This window comes from Capra hircus, chromosome 5, assembly GCF_001704415.2.
Source record: "Capra hircus breed San Clemente chromosome 5, ASM170441v1, whole genome shotgun sequence".
In the NCBI taxonomy this organism is placed as follows: Eukaryota; Metazoa; Chordata; class Mammalia; order Artiodactyla; family Bovidae; genus Capra; species Capra hircus.
Window position 1 is genome coordinate 115,566,853 of NC_030812.1, and position 20,190 is coordinate 115,587,042.

At 55.9% G+C, this 20,190-nt stretch overlaps 1 protein-coding gene across 3 annotated transcripts; it reads left to right on the forward strand.

Annotated features, from left to right (window-relative positions):
- Positions 2,551 to 19,056, forward strand: TRMU (tRNA 5-methylaminomethyl-2-thiouridylate methyltransferase). Of its 3 annotated transcripts, none has more exons than XM_018048915.1 (11): positions 2,551 to 2,684; positions 5,770 to 5,935; positions 6,644 to 6,750; positions 9,617 to 9,739; positions 14,437 to 14,609; positions 15,133 to 15,186; positions 15,271 to 15,337; positions 16,418 to 16,518; positions 17,649 to 17,793; positions 18,191 to 18,273; positions 18,698 to 19,056. In XM_018048915.1, the coding sequence occupies exons 1-11, from the start codon at positions 2,603 to 2,605 to the stop codon at positions 18,848 to 18,850; spliced, it is 1,254 nt and encodes a 417-aa protein (XP_017904404.1). In that variant the 5' UTR covers positions 2,551 to 2,602; the 3' UTR covers positions 18,851 to 19,056. The 3 variants fall into 3 exon arrangements, with proteins under 3 accessions (XP_017904404.1, XP_017904406.1, XP_017904405.1); XM_018048917.1 differs by having other exon boundaries at positions 2,558 to 2,684; positions 14,496 to 14,609; XM_018048916.1 differs by having other exon boundaries at positions 2,572 to 2,684; positions 5,770 to 5,897.

The window sequence follows — 20,190 nt, forward strand, 5'->3', positions numbered from 1 at the left end:
TCCTAACCCCAAGGCCATGTGCTGGGCATGATACTGGACTCTGCCTCAGGCGGGCGGGGTCCCCCAGACAGCCCAAAGTCCAGTGACATCAGCTGGGCCGCCCCACAGCCTCAGCTAAACGAATGCTCACTCTGAAGTCCTCTGAAGGCCAGGTGTCATGCCCCCTTGTCGGGGTTTCCTGACGCCTTATTCTGAAATGCAGTCCTTTTTCTGTTTCCCTGCAGGGCCCCGCTTACGCCTCCTGCTCTTGGCACTCTCAGTTGGCATTTCCTGCTTCTCGTCTCAGAAACGGGGACATGGGGCCTCCCTCATTTCACTCAAGACTCTTTTTTTTTCTTCCTTATGTGGGATCCTAGTTCCTCAATCAGGGATCAAACCCGAGTTCCCTGCAGTGGAAGCGTGGAGAACTTAACCACGGGACTGCCAGGGAATTCCTTCACTCTGAACTCAAAACTACTCGTGTTCTCTAGAAAATGACTTGTCTTAAGAATTATCCACATTTAGACATTAATATCCACTGTTAACCTAATGTGATTTTAATGCCAAGCTTTGGTGTGTATATTATTTACCTGATTTAAAAAACCATCGGCAGGATTTCCCTGGTGGCCCAGTGGTTAAGACTCCGAGCTTCCATTGGCTGCGTGGGTTCCATCCCTGGTCGGGGAACTAAGATCCCACATGCCATGTGGCCAAAAGTAAACAAACAAAATTAAAACCCATCTTCATCTCTAGTGTATTTCCTCCCCAGCTTTTTTCAAACCATGGTTCAAGTCCTACCTGAAATCAGTTTTGTGAACCGCCCCAGCAGTTATCTGAAAGTGAAAGTTGCTCAGTCATGTCCAACTCTTTTCGACCCCATGGACTTTACAGTCTATGGAATTCTCCAGGCCGGGATACTGGAGTGGGTAGCCTTTCCCTTCTCCAGGGGATCTTCCCAATCCAGGGATCGCATCCAGGTCTCCCACATTGCAGGTGGATTCTTTACCAGCTGAGCCACAAGGGAAACCCTAACTTTTTCAGCAGTTTTAAACGGGAAAAATAAGATTTCCCTGGTGGTCCAGTGGTTGAGAATTCACCTGCTAGTCAGTGTAAGGGACACGAGTTTAATTCCTTTTCTGGGAAGATGCCACATGCAACTAAGCCCTGATGCCCTAGAGGCTGTTCTGTACTCTAGGGAAAGCCACTGCAGTGGCAAGCCTGGGCACCACAACTAGAGAAGGCCAGTGCGCAGCAGTGAACCCAGCGCAGCCATAAGTCAGTAAATAAAAAATTTGGAAAAAAAACTACTGGTGACTGACCCCCTATCTCAATGACTGAGACTACTTCTTGCTCCCCTTCAAAAACTCATAACCGAGCAGAATCTCCGGAGGTGGTTGTTGGGGGACAGAGAGCCCGCCACTTCCCCCAGACTGCTGGCATTGGACTAAAGGCAGTTTGCCTTTCTGCCATTCGTGAGCACTGATTGTGGAAGCAGAGAGCAGCAGGACCAGCGCCGATGACGACGCTTGACCTAGCAGCCCCCACCGGGCTCTCGGCGCCTGTCCGCAGTGCGGCCATGAGCAGCTCCCCTGGAACTGAACTGGGGTCGGCAGGCACCCTGGCCCTGCTGGGTCTGGCCCCACGCTGTCCCCAGGCCCAGGGCCCTTCACTCAGGGCTGGGCCCTCCACCTGCTCACCCTCCCCTTCTGGTCAGCTAAGGGAAGGCCCGTGCCCACTTCCAGAAGCACCCAGCTCGACACCACACCCCCGGGGCGACATCACACTCTTCAGTCGTCTAGCAGCCTGTTCACTGGGCACCCGCCTGAGTCACTGTTGACTAAAAAAAGATGTACAACTTGAGAGTTGCAAGTTAAGTTTTATCTGGGGCAAAATGAGGGCTGCAGCTGGGAGGCAGCATCTCAGACAGCTCTGAGAGACTGCTCCAAAGCGGCAGTGGGGGAGAGTCAATATATAAGGTTCTGGTGAAGGGGGAGTTCAATCCCATGAAACACCCAGTTTACACAAGGTTTTTTGTTAGTCCTGAGGATCTGATGTCACCTTGAAGGGATTTAGTGCTTCTCTAGATAGGAGGAGATGCAAGGATGGAGATCATAAAATATGTTCCTAAACACATCCAACCAAAGACCTGTCCCTCCAGATTCCCTGGAGCACAGAGCACCTCACTCCACACAAGTCCCTCAGGGGTTGTTGAAGGTCAAGAGCTATTTTAGCTGCATGGGTTTCAGTCTCCGTGGAGGCAGATGGCAAATGCCTTTGTTGTTCAGACCTTGGCAATGCTCTTGGTAAGTGCCAATTTGTAGTTGACATCACACACACACCTGTGTGTGCTGGGTACACACTCACGCACACACAGAGAACACGCGCGCGGGCGCGTAGGAAGCGCTTAGTGTGTCCGCAGTTGCCGGCAGAGAGGTAAGCCAGGGCCTGGAGTTCAGGGGGCGTGGTCACAGGCCCGCCTGGGAGCAGCGGGCAGGGAGGAACGCAGGGCGCTGAGCACCCGCTTCCGCCCGGGCCTCTTCTGCGCTCTCGCCGCCAGGGGAGGGCGGGACTTCCGGCTAGGAGCGGAAGCGACGGCGGCAGTGAGGGGAATCGGCCGCTGTCAATGCAGGCGGCTCGGCACGTCGTGTGCGCCGTCTCCGGCGGCGTGGACAGCGCGGTGGCAGCGCTGCTGCTGAGGCGGAGAGGTGAGGAGGCCGAGTGGCCCGGCCGCCCCCGAGCGGCCCCTTCTCGGAGAGCCCTGCCTGGCGGCGCGGCGCCCCGGCCCTCTCTGCGCCTGGGGGTCGGAGAGCGCGCGGCCGCCGCTCCGCCTGTCGGGGAGCGGTCAGGCCCCCAGTTGCCGCCGGGGTCGAGCAGGGGAGAGTGGGCCTCCGACTCCGGGCGGCCGCGTTTCTCCTTGGCCCCGAGGCCCTGGCCCCGCGGCGGTGGCGGCGGCGTCCGCACTCAGCCTGAGGAGCGCCGCAGCCTCCGTGGAGGCGCTTATCTCCACGACACACGGCGTGGCCGTCTGGCTACGTGTGCGACCAGTCCCGACGGGCTTATCAGGTCGCGGCTGTGCTTTCCACTCGGTGGGTGACAGACTCTGCGCAGGAGCGCTTCCGTTTTCTCAGGCGCCTGTCGGGCGCCCCCGGTCGGGAGCCGAGGCTCACTGCCCATCTGACTCTCCGTCCGTGTGACCCGCTCCCGTTGGGAGCCCTCCAGTACCTAGTGGCGCTCGTAGGTCCTGAGGCGTCTCTCGTTCTTAGGCACTTGGAATGCAGAGGGAACCCCAGGTTCCTGACCTGGGACAAGTGATTCAAGCTCTTCCTGTTTGTAAAATGGAGGCACCGCCTACCTCCCAGGGTTACTGGAGGTGAAAGTGAAAGAAAGTGAAGTTACTCAGTCGTGTCCGACTCTTTGTGACCCCATGAACTGCAGCCCGCCAGGCTCCTCCGTCCATGGGATTTTCTAGGCAAGATTACTGGAGTGGGTTGCCATTTCCTTCTCCAGGGAATCTTCCCGACCTAGGGATCAAACCCAGGTCTCCCGCATTGTAGGCAGACACATTTACCGTCTGACCCACCAGGGAAGTTACTGGAGGTAATAGTAATAAATAACAAGACACACAAAGCCTTTACCCCAGTGCCCAGCACACGTTAGGCACTCAGCAGTAGAGGTTATTAGTTCGTATTAATAACCAAACTGTCACAAAAGGTGTAATAAAAAGTGTCAAATACAAGTAGAGACAGACTGTGAGCATACATACCTGCGATGGGGAAGGGAATCAAAGCATCACAGAGATGGTGGTGTTTGCGCTGAGACTACTGTCAAAGCCAAGTTCATATGTTCAGTGGCACAGTGAGGCCAGACACACTGAAGTTTTGAGTTTGGAGCAGAGAAAGGTTTATTCATCTAGGAGGTAGCAACCTGGAAGATGAGAGACCTAAGATCCTCTCATCCATGGTATCACCACTTGGAGGGGGAGGAGGAGGAGGAGGAGTTCCCTAAGCAAAGGCTGGGGCTCAGGAGGTGAGGAAGCGTTTCTGGTGGAGTCGACAGCAGGTGCAAAGCTCAGGCACAGAAGTGCTGGCTGGGTCTGGGAGGGAGAGTGAGGCAGAGAGGAGGTTGAGCGCTGCTTGTGGAGAGTGTTCTCTTCGGGGCTTCAGAGTGTGTTGTGGGAGACAGTGCAGAGCCCTCGAAGGGTTCTGACTAGGCGGCGACACGTCTGGGGCGATGGTGGCAGACATCCCTGGGGAGACTAGTTAGGTTATCTTACTCCTTCAGGAAGGCTAGCGCTCCTTCCCAGAATCCGGGCTGAGCAGCTTCACAGACCAGCTTCCTTGGGTTTTGCTCCTCCGGGCGGAAGGCTGAGGGGCAGAGCAGAGAAGCAGCAGGTCCTCCCCTCGACGTGGAGGTCTCTTCCAGTCTCGTCGGAGGTGCATATTCTGCCACGTGCCTCCGAAGCGCTGTGGCCTCCTGGAGCGCCAGGGCCTCCACCGCGTGAGTGGGCACGTCTCCAGGAGAAGGATGATCAGGCCCATGAGGCCATGGAAGGGGGTGTTTTTTAAGCTCTGGGAGTGGAGTTGTGTGTTTGTTCTGCATGAGCCCTTGTTCTGTGCTGGGCACTGCCGGGCTCTGGGGACACATGGGTGTGTGAGACGGCGCTGGCAGGTGGCAGAGTGCCTCACTTTAGTAGCTGCAGGGGCGCGCACAGGAACAGCGGGAGCCCAGTGTAGGGTGCACTGTCAGGGAAGCAGGGTCCGGGGATGTGGGAAGCAGAGAAGGGAGGACCTGCTGGGGTGGGGCTAGTGGCCTTGCTCAGGCGGCCTTTTAGTGTTTGGCAGAGCTTTGTCACCGAGTCTCTGCTCTTTGGAATACTGTGTTAAAGCTTTTACAGTCCGGTGCCCTGTCTTTCATTACATTCATTTCTCATATGTGGTAGACACCTGTGTACTTAGAAAGTTGGTCTCCCCCACGTTTGGTTTGGTACTTTGTCTGCAACAGAAAAGGGGAAAAACAGGTCTCAATGTATATAGATGTGTTTGCCTGTGTGTGTGTGTTAGTCGCTCAGTCACGTACAACTCTTTGCAACCTCAAGGACTGTAGCCTGCCAGGCTCCTCTGTCCATGGAATTCTCCAGGCAAGAAACTGGAGCGGGTTGCCATTCTCTTCTCCAAGGGATCTTCCCGGCCCAGAGGTTGAACCTGGGTCTCTTGCATTACAGGCAGATTCTTTACCATCTGAGCCACCAGGAAAGCCCTGTGATAAAGCAACCAAAATTTTTTATGTCTTTATGTCTGATGACTTAGAATCTAATCCTCACTGGGTAATTGGCAGTAACTTTTGAATTGAGTTTGCTTTTCTGATAACTGAATGGCGGTTTTTATTTGTTTTGAAAAATTGTATAGAATTTCTGCCTTTCTTTCACCCAGTCACATTGCTAAGTCTCTCTATATGTTGGCACAGCACGGGGACGTGAAGATGGAAAGATGCCATCTCGTCCACACCTCTGGGACGCTCACACCTCCGGATGCTCACTGTCAGTTCAGCCCCACAGGGTGTTGTGATGATGGAGGCCTTTACCAAGTGCAGCAGAGGGTCAGGGTGGGAGCCCCTGCCAGAGCGTCATGGGCGGTTTGCAATAAGATGTGGTCAGCGCTGCAGGCCACGTGGCAGCGGGAGGGACAGCCAGCCCCAGTGCACAGAGGTGCAGGAGAGCCCAGGAGGCACTGCCTTTTCCACCAGGTCGATGCTACATCCCCTCTTGACTTTGCCCTCCACTCCTCCCCCCAGGTTACCAGGTGACAGGGGTGTTTATGAAGAACTGGGACTCCCTGGACGAGCATGGCATTTGCACTGCCGACAGAGACTGCGAGGATGCCTACAGAGTGTGCCGGATCCTGGACATCCCCTTCCGCCAGGTGTCCTACGTGAAGGAGTACTGGAATGACGTGTTCAGGTGGGGGGCTCCCGATGTGGCGCGGGCCCTCTCCACGGCAGGCCTGCCGGGGTCAGCCAGGCTAATGCCAGCCAGCGCTTTCTCTTTTCAGGCCGCGGTGCTGGAGACCACGTGTGGGAGGCCTCGGCCGCCCCTGGGGAGTCTGGGTTGGAAGCCAGGCCTGCATCCTGAGCACCCCAGCCCTTGTTCCTATTACTGTGCCACATGCCAGAAGTCTCTTTAACATCTCTTGAACCTTGAGATGTTTCTGCTGCTAAATTAGCATGAGAGAACGAGGGCTCAGGTCTGCTCTGGAAGGCCGGCTATGGCTGGTCCCTCAGGATGGAACCCCTGGGCTGTCAGTGTCGGGCTGAGGAACCAGCTAGGGTGCTGGTTGAACAGACACCCGAGCCTGGGCGGGGCCCTGCAACCTGTACCTCAGCAGGCGCGCTGGTTGGTTCTCGGATGGGGTTCCCTGGCTCTTACTTTGGGAAATGGCGCAATGGGCCTCGGTGCCTGGTGAGTGCAGATTCAGATGGAAAGCGCAGCTGGCTTTAAACAAACGTTTGATGAAAATACTGAAAATGATTCTGTACTGAAGCTCCTATCTTGCAGAAAATTACAGTTTTAGTAAAACAGGGAGAAACTCTAAGCAAGTCATGTACCTGATTTATTTTTCCATAGGATGTTTGACACTTAGAAATAAAAAGGTTTTTCTTTTCATTCCAGTGATTTTTTAAATGAATATGAAAAAGGAAGAACTCCTAATCCTGACATAGTCTGCAACAAGCATATCAAATTCCGTTGTTTTTTTAATTATGCTGTGGATAACCTTGGTAAGTGATTTGAATTATCTTCATTTATCTTTTTAAAAATCATGAGATATCCAGGAGCTGAGGTTGGTTTCAGCATGTATCTGCTGGATCTGAGGATGTAAAGCTTAAATTTGAAGGGCTCACCCAGCATTGGACAAGTATTTTTCCTCCAACTCTGGAGTGAGAATCACAGCTGAGCTGGGCAGAATTGATACTTTTGAACTGTGGTGCTAGAGAAGACTCTTGAGAGTCCCTTGGACTGCAAGGAGATCAAACCAGTCAATCCTAAAGGAAATAAGTCCTGAATATTCATTGGAAGTACTGATGCTGAAGCTGAAGTTCCAATCCTTTGGCCACCTGATGCGAAGAGCTCACTCATTGAAAAAGACTGAAGGCAGGAGGAGAAGGGGACCACAGAGGATGAGATGGCTGGCATCACCGGTGCAATGAACATGAGTCTGAGCAAGCTCTGGGAGGTGGTGAAGGACAGGGAGGCCTGGCATGCTGCAGTCCAGGGGGTCGCAAAGAGTCAGACACGACTGAGCAACTGAACAACAACAACTGATTAACTGGGCTTCCCTGTTGGCTCAGTGGTGAAGAATTCGCCTGCCAAGAAAGGGGACGTGGGTTTGATCCCTGGGTCAGGAAGATCCCTGGAGAAGGAAATGGCAACCCACTCCAGTATTCTTGCCTGGAGAATCCCATGGACAGAGGAGCTTGGCAGGCTGCAGTCTGTGGGGTCACAAAGAGTTGGACACAACTTAGCGACTAAACAATTCTTTGGTTAAGAACTGGGTCAGTTTTGCTGCAGCTTCCAGGAAACAGTCTCAGAATCCTGAATGTCTGTGAAGTTTTCACACAATGCAAGGCCTCTGGATTAGTATATGCCTTGGTAGGTTCTTTCGCTTTTTTCATAGTGTGGAAAGAAGAAATTGATTTTACTGGATGGTCCTTCACTGTGATAAAAGTAATATGCATTTATTCAGTTCAGTTCAGTCGCTCAGTCATGTCTGACTCTTTGTGACCCCATGAATCGCAGCACGCCAGGCCTCCCTGTCCATCACCAACTCCCAGAGTTCACTCAGACTCACGTCCATCGAGTCCATGATGCCATCCAGCCATCTCATCCTCTGTCGTCCCCTTCTCCTGCCCCCAATCCCTGCCAGCATCAGAGTCTTTTCCAATGAGTCAACTCTTCGCATGACATGGCCAAAGTACTAGAGTTTCAGCTTTAGCATCATTCCTTCCAAAGAAATCCCAGGGCTGATCTCCTTCAGAATGGACTGGTTGGATCTCCTTGCAGTCCAAGGGACTCTCAAGAGTCTTCTCCAACACCACAGTTCAAAAGCATCAATTCTTCGGCGCTCAGCCTTCTTCACAGTCCAACTCTCACATCCATACATGACCACAGGAAAAACCATAGCCTTGACTAGACGGACCTTAGTCGGCAAAGTAATGTCTCTGCTTTTGAATATGCTATCTAGGTTGGTCATAACTTTTCTTCCAAGGAGTAAGCGTCTTTTAATTTCATGGCTGCAGTCACCATCTGCAGTGATTTTGGAGCCCCCCAAAATAAAGTCTGACACTGTTTCCACTGTTTCCTCATCTGTTTCCCATGAAGTGATGGGACCGGATGCCATGATCTTCGTTTTCTGAATGTTGAGCCTTAAGCCAACTTTTTCACTCTCTTCTTTCACTTTCATCAAGAGGCTTTTTAGTTCGTCTTCACTTTCTGCCATAAGGGTGGTGTCATCTGCATATCTGAGGTTACTGATATTTCTCCCGGCAATCTTGATTCCAGCTCGTGTTTCTCCCAGCCCAGCGTTTCTCATGATGTACTCTGCATATAAGTTAAATAAGCAGGGTGACAATATACAGCCTTGACGGACTCCTTTCCCTATTTGGAACCAGTCTGTTCCATGTCCAGTTCTAACTGTTGCTTCCTGACCTGCATACAGATTTCTCAAGAGGCAGGTCAGGTGGTCTGGTATTCCCATCTCTTGAAGAATTTTCCACAGTTTATTGTGATCCACACAGTCAAAGGCTTTGGCATAGTCAGTAAAGCAGAAAGAGATGTTTTTCTGGAACTCTGTTGTTTTTTCCATGGTCCATGCGTTTATTAAAGAAAGTTTGAAACTTACAAGCAAAAGAAGAGGAGGGAAAGTGTCGTCTGTAATTTCCTCCCAGAATCAGAAAGAAAGACTTTCCGTTGCTTGCCTTCCGGTTTTCCTGTACACTGAGAAGAGTGGGATCCTGCACTTTCTTTCTCTGCTGAACGATGTCATAGGTGTCTCCCCAGTGCCATTAGAGATTCTGTGTATGTGGCGCTGTTACTGTGCACTGGTGCTTTATTCAGAGTCTCCTGGTGTTAAACATTTTGGTTGTTTTCAGTTTTTCCTTAGTATAAAAAGCACTGAAATGAGCTTTTGTACTTAAACCTTTGTGTACATGTTTGACGTTTTCCTTTCTATTAAGGTAGAATGAATAAATAGATGTTAACTTTTTTTTGGACATGTGGCTTGTGGGTTCTTAGGTCCCTGATCAGGCATTGAGCCTGGGCACTGGGAGTGAAAGCACTGGGTCCTAAGCACTGAACTCCCAGGGAATTCCCGACACTAACTTTTGAAAGGCTCTTAGAGATGCAGCGAAAGCTTGTAGCTAAGATTTTATCAGTTTAGAGACTTCAAAGACTACCTGTTTAACAGAATCCCAGGAGTGTGTCTCTTCCCTGGGATCTGGGCATTTGGGGAGCGGGGCGGGTCCCCTGCGCAGACCGCCTAGTGTGAGACCTGGCACCTCTGCCCCATGGAGCACCCCGGGCTCGGACCGACCGAGGCCAGCAAGTGCACTCCTAAGCTCTGACCCTCGTGCTTTAAAAACCTCCCAGGCGCAGATGCGGTGGCGACAGGTCACTACGCAAGAACGTCCCTGGAGGATGAAGAGGTGTTCCAGCAGAAGCACATCAAGAGGCCGGAAGGGCTCTTCAGAAACCGGTTTGAAGTTAGGAACGGTGAGTACACGTGTCCCGGCCAGGGCTGAACTATTCGGGAACGAAGCAGTGACTGCGGGCTGTCCGTGTGCTCTGCCTGACTTCTCCCCGTGTTTTCCAGGCGAGCTTGTTTACCGAGGTCCAGCCCCGGTGGATCCAGGGTGATTCGAAGGTGGGGGGACAGAGTCAGCGTCTTTGGAAAAATACATATTTAATCACAGATATAGAGAGATTAGAAATGGATAGTGTAGTAGGAAGATCAGTGGAGAAAAGGAGGCTGAATAACTTGGGTTATGTGAAATGGCATCCATGCTCCAGATGGGAATTCAGTCAGAAAAACTGGAGCAAAAAAGAAGCGACATGGGGGAATCAGTCTTTCCGGAAACTGATCCGATTTCTTTATTTTTGGGTTTGCTTATATACCTCTTGTTACACATAGGGATGAATACAGAGTCACGTGGGGGTCAGCAGTCCTGACCTTTATCAAAATCAGGTGCTTTACATAAATGTATATATAAAAAGGGTCTTAGGGATATTACATCATCTTCTGGCCAGGAGTGAGACCTGCTGACATTTTATGATCCTTTCTTTCTGATAACCAAAAAACTTATTTCTCTCAAGGGTGTTTTTTCTTAAACCAGGCACCACCCTCCAAATAAAGTTACATTCTTATAGGGTGAGGGTGTAGTGAGTTACAATCAAGAAAGGAATTTATTTAACCCAAGGTTAACATGATTAGTCTTAAAGGTTAATACTTATTTCTCCTATATGCTTAAAGGTTAATACTTATTTCTCCTATATGTTAGTTATATTCATTATAAGGGTAGGGAATATGGAGATTTAGCAGCAAATATCAGCCCCATAAATGAAAATCCTTTCACCAATGCTCCCCTTAAGATCTATTTAGTCTTAAGATATGATAAAGTTACATTCTTACATAGCAAGGACACAGTGTTTTATAACAAAGTACAGTGATCTATTACAAAAGAGAAAATCCATTAACTCAAAAAGTCTAGTATCACTAACATCAAAAACTACTATATTTCCTTTGCTATATTCCAAATACATTGATTAGTATATTCCCAGGTGTCCAAGGATATGGAGGCCTGGCGGCAATCATTGACTCAACAAGAAGAAAAGGTCCTATGCTAATTAAGACTCTCAAAATACTCCAAAACTCTCTGTGCTGTTTACAGTTGAGAGGTAGTAAACAATCATGTGCCTAGAGGCAGCAGTATGGATAATCCTGTCACACAAGCTAGTCTGTCAGCAGAGAGGTTTGACCTGAGACATCCTTGTCCCACCCAGAGCAGGGAATTAGCAGCAATTATTGACACAACAAATGAAAAACCCTTCACCAATATAATTCCTAACCAACTATACTAATAATTTCTAACTCCCCAAAATAATTTGCCTTTAGTAAGTCTAAAACATCTCATGCCTCTCAGGTTGGGAGGCTGTAAACAATCACATGTGGCTGGACAAACCTACAGGTGGGCTAGATAACCTTCAGAGGAGTCCGTAAGCTGAAACACTCTTGTCACGCCCAAGAATTTTTATTGTCTTGGAGCTGCACGTTTACTCCTTCTCCGAGAGAAACGGTTATGGGGGAGAGCCCCCCGCAGAGTCAGAGGTGTAGGTGAGAGCATAAAACAGACTCTGGTTTGGGGGTTAGATGCTCGGGAACAGGGGGTTTCCTGAGGCTTGATCACGCCTTTGCGTATGCCAAGCCTCCTTCCTCATGACCTTTGCCACGGGCGGAATTCCTCACGCTGGCCCCCGGCACTTGTTGGCTTTGGTTTCCTCTTCAAAAAAGGACAGTTGCCTCAAGGGTCATTCCCCGCGGGGCCTCCAGCTGGCTCAGGCGGGCGCCCAGGCAGGGCTGCTGGGAAACTTAACCCAGTTCTGGGGAAAGCAGGCGACAGTGGCCCAGTTCTCAGCCTTGCATTGTCGAGACTGAGGTGTGACGTACTTCAGTGTGAAATGAGGCTGTCTCCTGACATTCATGGCACAGGTCTGGCAGCTTGCTTCAGAAGATTACGTGTATAAATTATCAGTGTCAAAGGGCACGAGGTGTCGCCAGCCTAGAAAGTGCCAAGCAGTCGGCTGGAAGGCTGTTGTTCTGCAAACAGTTTCCTCGGCTGCAGGACCGTAGGGACCCTGTGCTTCTCCAGGTCTGGCCTGCCCTGGCCTGCCTCCTGTCCACTGCCTCCCTCTCTGACCCCAGAGGTGTCCCCTCTCTGCACCCATCTTAGCAGGGCCAGCAGGCAGGTCTCCGGGTCCTCTTCCCTGAGGAGAAGAAGCTTGGCTGCATCGCTGGCAAGGGGACCTTGGGTCGGGGGCTGGACCCAGCCTGGTTCTCCCAACTCCACGGTCTCTGCTCCTCCCTGGTCCTCTATGTTGTCCGGCCCAGTTACAGGCCGCAGCTCAGCTGCCCTGTGATCTCTCCTCCCCTCTACCTCGCGGCAGCTGAGGCCACAGATCAGTGAGCTGACCAGGCCCAGACCAGGCCGCCGCTTTCCCGGTGTTGAGAAGGCCTCCTGCTGCCGCCCGCACAGCACTGTGTCCCCTGGAGGGTGTGGGGGCGGGCGGAGGGAGACATGACCGGTTCCCTCCCCGGTGCTGCCTGTACACTCCCGGGCACCCCTCACCAGGAAAGCAGCCCCCAGCCCCACACACTGGGAGGGCCTGGCCGTGGCCGCCCAGCCCTGCTGCCTAGGCGCTCCACAGCGGAATCAGGCCCCAGGACCCAGGGGTCGCGGCTCTCGGGGCGCTAGTAGATGAAGCATTCGTGTCTGTGTCGCGTAGCACGCCTGCTTATCTCCTGGAAAAGGTGCCGCCGCGCAGAGCTGGCGGGGCCTTGCTGACCAGACCTGATCGCACAGTGCCTGCTCTGGTCTGTGTTGCTGTTGTAACAGTGCCGCAGTGTCTTTGTTCTCTGCGTGTTTTCAAGACACTATAGACTTTATTTTGTCCTGACTGAATTGCCCTGGGGGCTAGAAGAAGCCTCCTGGCCTTAGTCCTTGGGGAGAGGGCAGCGCGCCCAGCCTGAGCTCCTGTGCCCTACCTGTCCCAGGGGCAGCCTGTGTCCTCACCTATCTTGGGGCAGGTGGCACGCTGGCCAACCTGGAGCAGGGAAGGTGCTGAAGGGAGCTCTGGGTGCCGTCAAACCCTCCCTTAGTGGGGGTCCCTCTTCCTGGTTGAGGGCTACTTGCTTTCTTTTTTAAAAATCATAGCTTTTTTGTTGTTTGTTTAAATTTAGTTTTGAAACAAAAATAGTGTTTGGCAAATGAGTCTGCCTACCTAATGACTGGTTTACTGGACTCTCTTTTTCACTTTTCACTTGATTTTGTTGTTTTATACGTAAAACCTGATGGAATGGAACCCATGTGATTGGGCTCAGTTTCCAGCTCTGCCCTCGTCTCCCTGCACCCCTGTGGGTGGTCAGTTGAACTATCTAAGCCTTGGTTTCCTCACCTGAAGATGGGGATAAACCTGTCATAGGGCTAACATGAGGGTCAAATTTGAGGTCGCGGAAGGAAAACATAAGCAGCCACACAGAGAGCACGTTGCACGTGACGGGCCGGGCCACACGCTGTGCCTGGGCTCTCTGTGCCTTTTGCACGGGTGTGAGCTCGGCGTGTGACTTGCTGCGGCTTCGCCCAGCCCTGGTCATGACGCATGGAGAGCGGCCGTGACGCTGGCCTCACGCTCTGTTTCCTCCATTGGCCACTGGGCTGCAGGGCGGAGGACCCAGTGTTCGTGGTTGTAGAAGGTCTGTAACACGCCAGGCAGCACCCAGCAGCCCAGAGGCAGAGCTGGACCTTGTTTTCCGAACCCCGTCCCAAGGCCAGGGTCAGGCAGAGGTCTGCACCACTGCCGTCAAGCTGGGAACAGTCTTTACAGTGAAACAGACCTTTGGAGGGGCGTCCCAGGTGGTAGAGGACCCATCTGCCAATGCAGGAGGTGTAAGACATGCGGGCTTCCTGTAAGAGACCCCTGGGCTGGGAGATCCCGTGGAGGAGGGCACGGCAACCCGCTCCAGTACTCTTGCCTGGAGAGTCCCATGGACAGAGGAGCCTGGCGGGCTGCAGTCCGTGGGCTCGCAGAGTCAGACACGACTGAGGCGACTTAGCGCGCACGCAGACGTTTAGGGAAACCTCAGAGGAGCGGCTGACAGGCATCAGCTTGCACTCCAAACAGTCCAGTGTCTCCAAGCGGGGAAGTGGGTTGAGAAGCGGGTGCTGCTGGGGAGTGTGGTCGGCATCCACTGGGGGCGGGAGGTGAGGAGCAGCCAGGGCGTGAACTCCTGTGGTCAATGGAAACAGCGCAGCCCACACTGTCTCAGTAGGGTTTGCTGTGAGGCTTCTCATTTGATTTTCCCAAACGTGGCTCGTTTCGTTTTCTTCTTAATACTTAATAATGTTTTTGTCATGTGATGTTTAATCTTTGAAAGCATAGCCTAACACATGAGCCGGAATAAATTCCCTTATCACATAAAATCTCCCTTCCGTGTATTTGTTCAACAGTAGATGAATTAGGGATTTGAATTTTTCTTAACCATGGCAGCTCTTTTTTCTGGAAGTGTGCTGTTGAGTATTGATCTTTGTTTCTGCCAGACCAGGGCTCGTCTGTTAAAGTAAACGGAAGGACACTGTTAAAAGCAGAGCATGGTGGTTTTTGTTCCTGCAACATCTTTTGTTCTTTACTCTTGGCAGCGGTAAAACTCCTCCAGGCAGCTGACAGCTTTAAAGACCAGACCTTCTTTCTCAGCCAGGTTCCCCAGGAGGCGCTCAGGAGAACCCTCTTTCCCCTGGGGGAGCTAACGAAAGATTTCGTAAAGAAAATAGCTGCTGAGAACAGACTTCATCACGTGCTTCAGAAGAAGGAGGTAGGGCTGAGGGGCGTCGCTGCTGGCAGGGGCCCCATTCTAGGGAGACACAGGCAGAGTGTAGGCGAGGACGCCGGGCGACGGCCGTTCCCACTCGCTTGTCTCACGCTAGACATGTCAGCTTGGGAAGGGACCCTGATCCCGACCTCTGACCCTCCTGCAACCTCGCCCTATGGCCTGGCTTGTGCTTCCTGCTCCCGCTCTGGCCTGAGGGGCTGCCGCGAGCGCAGGCCCGGCCGGTCCTGGCGGTGGCGCTGCTTACGGTGGCGCTGCTTATAAGCGTAGCCGCCGGGTCCTTGTCTGGGACCTGAAAGAAGCCCCTCAAGGTCTGTGCGTGGCTCTGACTGGTATCTGTGGCCCTGGAGGAGCGGAGCCGGGCCCTGGCCCAGAGGGTGGGGTGGCTCGGGGCGGGTGAGCCCCGGGAAGCCCTGTGTTGTACCCAGTCCTGGCCTGGGGTCTCCAAGTGGAGTGCGGGACCCCTGCCTGGCTGCTCATCTCACACCTGGCCTTCCGTTCGTTTCAGAGCATGGGCATCTGTTTTATTGGTAAAAGGAACTTTGAAAATTTCATCCTTGAGGTGAGTGTTCTTTGGTGCGAAAGATTGGGGCCCTGTTTCTGCTCTGAACCTGGAGCTGTTGGTGATGGAGCCCTTGTTTTCCAGTATTTACAGCCTCGACCTGGTCGGTTTATTTCTATAGAAGACAACAAGGTTCTGGGGACACATAAAGGTGAGACGCAATCTGGGGCTGCTTTTCATGCTGAGCGCCTTGAGGCTTGGGGCGTGCCTGCGTGCTGGGGGTTCAGGCGGGGTGCCCCAGGCCCTGCTGAGCAGCAGGGGTGTTGGAGGGCCACAGGGAGGGGCCTGCATCTCTTGTGGCTCCTCAGGCGCTGCAGCCAATAATAGAGGGTGCCCCTGGCTCAGCAAGCCTCACCTCGAGTCAGGTGTTCATGCACGCGAGAGAGAATAGAAGGCCACAGGAAAGTTCCACCCTGGGGGAAGGAGTCAGGTTGACTGCAGAGCGCGAGTTCCATGACTTAGGATCATGTGAGAGCCGGGACCACCCCGCTTCCTGGTGGGCTGCTGCTCCTCATTCGCAGATTCTGCTGGGTTGGGCACCCCCAGTCTGTGCTGGGCTGGCATGGGAGGACAGGTCAGGTGCCCAGGTGGGAGGGCAGAGGTGGGGCTGCACCGTGGGGGCCTGATGACAGGCCCCTTCCTGGTGCCAGTGTGGGGGTGGGGCTTAGATGTAACGGGCTCCCCGAGAACCGCGTGTTCCTAAGGCAGGAGGAGGGGCCAGCCCTGCTGGGGACAGCGGCAGGGTGCTCCCAGCCTGTCCCGGCAGGAGACGGCCAGAGCCTCGGAGAGCCTGGTCCAGGAGGGGAGCACTGAGCCTGGGCGCCGCGGGTCCCCTGGCCCCTGCCGGGTCTTGCGCTGCTGGGGGTGGGGGTAGGGGTGCACAGAGGTGGTTGGAGAGCACTGGGCATGGAGGGAGCGAGGCTGCGTGGGTGGCCCTGCCCCATGTGGTCGATACACGGGAGCAGGCTGGCCAGTGAGGCCCACGGAGGCTCAGCAAGGGGCTCGTGGCTTCCGGCGGGGCACTTGGTCCACCTCCTGAAGGAGTGGGCCCTGCTCACTGCAGGCTGGGTGGCCCCGCAGCTGGAACTGCTCCTTGCGGGGTCGGAGGTACAGCCTAACCCCAGCTGCCTCAAGCGGTCCACAGAGGGGCGCCTCCTGTCTGCCACCCCCCATCCCACCAGGATGTTTGTGAGAGGACTCCTCCCACCTCACTGAGAAACTGTCTCCATAGGCTGGTTCCTGTACACTTTGGGCCAGAGAGCCAACATAGGAGGCTTACGGGAGCCCTGGTACGTGGTGGAGAAGGATGGTGCCAAGGGCGACGTGCTTGTGGTGAGTCGGCGGGGACGTGATGGAGGCCGGGCCGGGCAGAGCCCACGAAGCTGAGCAGGCAGGGTGGGGGCTCTGCAGGGCCTTTGCTCTGCACCCTCCAGGATTGGCGCCGCTACCAGAGGTTTTGTGTAAGGTACTTGTTAGCTCTTCCTGTGTGCCCGTCACACTGGCCATCATCACGTCAGTCCCTGTAAGTAGATGTCACTTCTCTGATTGTACACAGCGGACGGACCCAAAGCTGAAGTGTGCGGAAGGCCGTGTGGACATGGGGTGGTCAGTGCCCGGGACGGGCCTGCTCACGAGGGGCCCCAGCGCGTCGCTGTTGAACGACAAGGACGGAGCTGGGGCCAGTCCAGGCCGCCTGCTGCAGCTCTGGGACCTGGTGCCTAAGCAGGGCCTGCGGACGTTTTTAGTGTCACAGCGTTGGGGCGGGCAGCAGGTCCTGCTGGTGTGTGGCAGGTGAAGCCCGGGGCCCTGTCCCCTGCAGAATGATCCAGTCCCAGTCTCGGCAGGGCTGGAGGCGAGCAGCCTGGCTGAGCGCACGCTCTGTTCTTAGACTGGGTGGAGGGCCAGCGACCCCACCCACCGTGGCCGGGACATCTCCTCCTGGGAGAGCCCTGGTGCAGAAGTCTGGACAGCGATTCTGACCGGGTTGAATTAAAGTGACTTTCGTGTGATGTTCAGCAGTGTCTTTTGCTTTGGGAAAGGCTGGTCCCTGAGTGGGTCTCCTTGTCTGCTTAGGGCCCGAGAGTCCTGGACTCGATGTTCTCCATCCTGCCTCGGGGCCCCTGCTGGGTGCTAGGAGGCCAGGGTGTGTGGAGGCCCCAGGAGCCTGTTCCCAGCCACGTGGGGCTTGGTGGGATCCCTGTGGGAGTGTGGCTGGCCTGGGTGTCCGGGCGCTGGGCAGGCAGGGTGTGGCGGGGAGGAGAGGAGTGAGGCCGTGGGCGGACCGCGTGCTGGCTTTCACTCTGCGCTCATGTGCACAGGGTTAGGGAGGCTCCAGGGATGCGCGCGAGTCTCCCCGGGTCAGCGTGGTTTTCCATCGTGAATGCCGTGCAGCGAGGGGGCTTTGGGGCAGGGACCCTCTACTGAGGGTGCAGGGCGCCACAGCCTCACGGTCCGTCCCGCAGGCCCCCCGGACAGACCACCCGGCCCTGTACAGGGACCTGCTGCGGACTGGCCGTGTTCACTGGATTGCGGAGGAGCCGCCTGCTGCCCTGGTCCGCGACAAGATGATGGAGTGTCACTTCCGCTTCCGCCACCAGATGGCGCTAGGTGACTGCTCAGGGACGCATGGGCCAGGGCAGTTAGGACGGGGTGAGACCTGGGGCAGGGAGGGCCTCAGTGTCCAGATCACATAGCGCATTCAGCTCTCCTCGCCCTCTGCCTACGCACAGACAGGCTGGGGGCACTGAGGCCAGCTGAGCCTCCTTTGTCCGGGATGCAGGGGGTTCTTGGGAAGGGGGTGGGGGCCTCGGTCCAGCGGGCGGGTGGCTGGCAGGTAGTGTACGTGCCCACCTGGCCCCGGCTGGGCTGTGCCGTGCCCCTCTGGCTGCTGCTGCCCTGAGCTTCCTTTGTCTGCACTTCCTGCTCCTCCTCCCTGGGGCTAAGGCCTGAGGCTGTGCGCTCAGCAAGGCTAGCACCCCCTCCAAGGGTCCTCGTCTTCCACCAGTGCCCTGCGTGCTGACCCTCAACCAGGACGGCACCGTGTGGGTGACAGCCGTGAAGGCTGTGCGCGCGCTCGCCCCAGGACAGGTGAGTTGGACTCCGGCTGGCGGGTCAGATGGGGTTGTGGCCCCGCAGCTGTGTGTGGCCCTTCTTAGCACCAGCTCGGCCTGCAGAGACGCAGGCTCGTGGTAGAGGCTTCATGCTCTGGAAGGACAGACGGCCTGCCCTTCTTCCAGACAGTGAGGGGCTGAGGGCAGAGAGGTGTGGGGGTGCTGGTCACACAGCCAGCCCTGCGCCTAGCGCTGCTCTCCCAATCGAGAGCACGCGGCCTGGCTGCCGTGCGGTCCCGCCCTGGCCCTCCTGTGGCCTGGGCCCCGGGGGGCGAGGACGGAAGGAGGGGAGGCGGTGCGGGGCCCGCCCTCCCCATCGCTAGACCAGCCGCGCAGATCCAGGCCGCTCGGCACCCGGAGGCCGGGTCCTATTGTAGGTGACGCGGCCTCTGTTCCTCCAGTTCGCTGTGTTCTACAAAGGGGACGAGTGCCTGGGCAGCGGGAAGATCCTACGTCTGGGGCCATCCGCCTACACACTGCAGAAGGGCCAGAGGACATCCAGCGTGGCCACGGAGGGCTCCAGCGACAGCCCGGGCCTGGGGCCTGCATCCTGACGGAGGCGGAGCGGCTGCTGTGGAGCTTGCGGGAGGAGGGGTGGGGGAGCGGAGCCAGGGGGCCGTGGGGGCTCAGCACTGCCACCCCCCCGGTGACCCGGCGGCCGCTCCAGTGCTGGCTGGAGGGTCTGTCCCAGGTGCCCGTTTGTAGGGTTCCTTCCTCACACCCCAGAAGAGGCAGCATCCAATAAAAACTCTGCCCGGGACGTAGGTTCTGACGGTGCCTTTGGGGGGCGGGGCCCAGGGGGCTGTCTCGGGGCTCCAGGGCACAGGGGGGTGTGTGGCCAGGCGGGGGACAGCACGGAGGGGATGGGCCCCGCTTCTCTGTCTCCATTCGTGCCTGTGCCCGCCCTCCCCTGTGGCAGGGCCACGTGAGCAGCCTTGAGCCGAGTCCCAGCCTGCAGGGTGTCTGTCGGGGAGGGCTGCAGGCTTGAGGCCCCTCTGAGTGCGGCCCTGTCCCAAGTCCAGGCAGCTGCACAGAACCCCCCATCACCCCACCAGAGTGCCCCGCGCCCTGGCCAGTCACACCAGAAAACGGGGCCTAGGCCCCTGGGCGGGTTCACCGTGAGGCAGTTGGCGGGTGCGCTCGCCTTGGTCCGTTCAGGCGCCGTGACAGAACTCACTGACGCGGGAGTCCTCTCTCTCAGCTGCCAGGGCCACGTGTCAGACCAGGGTCCGGCCTCGGACGGGACGGTGCGCTCACAGGCAGGGAGAAGGCCACAGCTCCGTAGGGACTGTGGGCCCCAGCCGCCCCAGGGTCTTCTCCCTGTGCTGCTCCGTCGGTAGAGCTGCAGCCCCCCACGTCCCCCTCCCCCGGTTCCAGGCCCCCAGCAGGGCGCGTCCCCAGGGTGGGGCAGGGGACATGGCTGGCACCTCCCACCACACTGCGTGGCTTCCAAGACCAGGGGCCCTCCAGGCAGGCTTGGCCAGAGAGGCTCCGCTCAGCCCAGCGCAGAGGCAGACCTGCAGCCGCTCTCCGCGTTGTGCTGGGCTGGGGAGCGGGGCAGAGAGGCCAGCAGCGCCCTTGGGCACCTTCAGCCCCGCTGGGAGGCCAGGGCTGAGACACCACTTGTGTTCTGCCAGCTCCAGGGGCAGCATGGAGCCCCCCTGGGCTCAGGCTCCCCGGGGTCCACTGCCTCGGGCTGGGGCTTTTGCTGTCTGGGGATCCTCCAGGGTGGGAGGAATGGTGGCTGGAGGGGGCCAGTGGCAGGGACATGGACCGGCAGAGGAGAGGCTGCCCTTCTAGCCTCCAGATGGCTCTGCCTGTCCTGCTGGCCCGATGCCAGGCCTCCAGCCAGGTCAGCCAGTGGAGGCGGGAGGAGGATCACAAACCTGCCGCT

Excerpts from the sequence above, each read along its gene's own strand:
- TRMU (XM_018048915.1), top strand. The coding sequence starts at position 2,603 with ATGCAGGCGGCTCGGCACGTCGTGTGCGCCGTCTCCGGCGGCGTGGAC. Across the intron at positions 6,751-9,616 it reads TTATGCTGTGGATAACCTTG|GCGCAGATGCGGTGGCGACA; the intron begins GTAAGTGATTTG and ends AAAACCTCCCAG. Across the intron at positions 15,187-15,270 it reads TTGAAAATTTCATCCTTGAG|TATTTACAGCCTCGACCTGG; the intron begins GTGAGTGTTCTT and ends CTTGTTTTCCAG.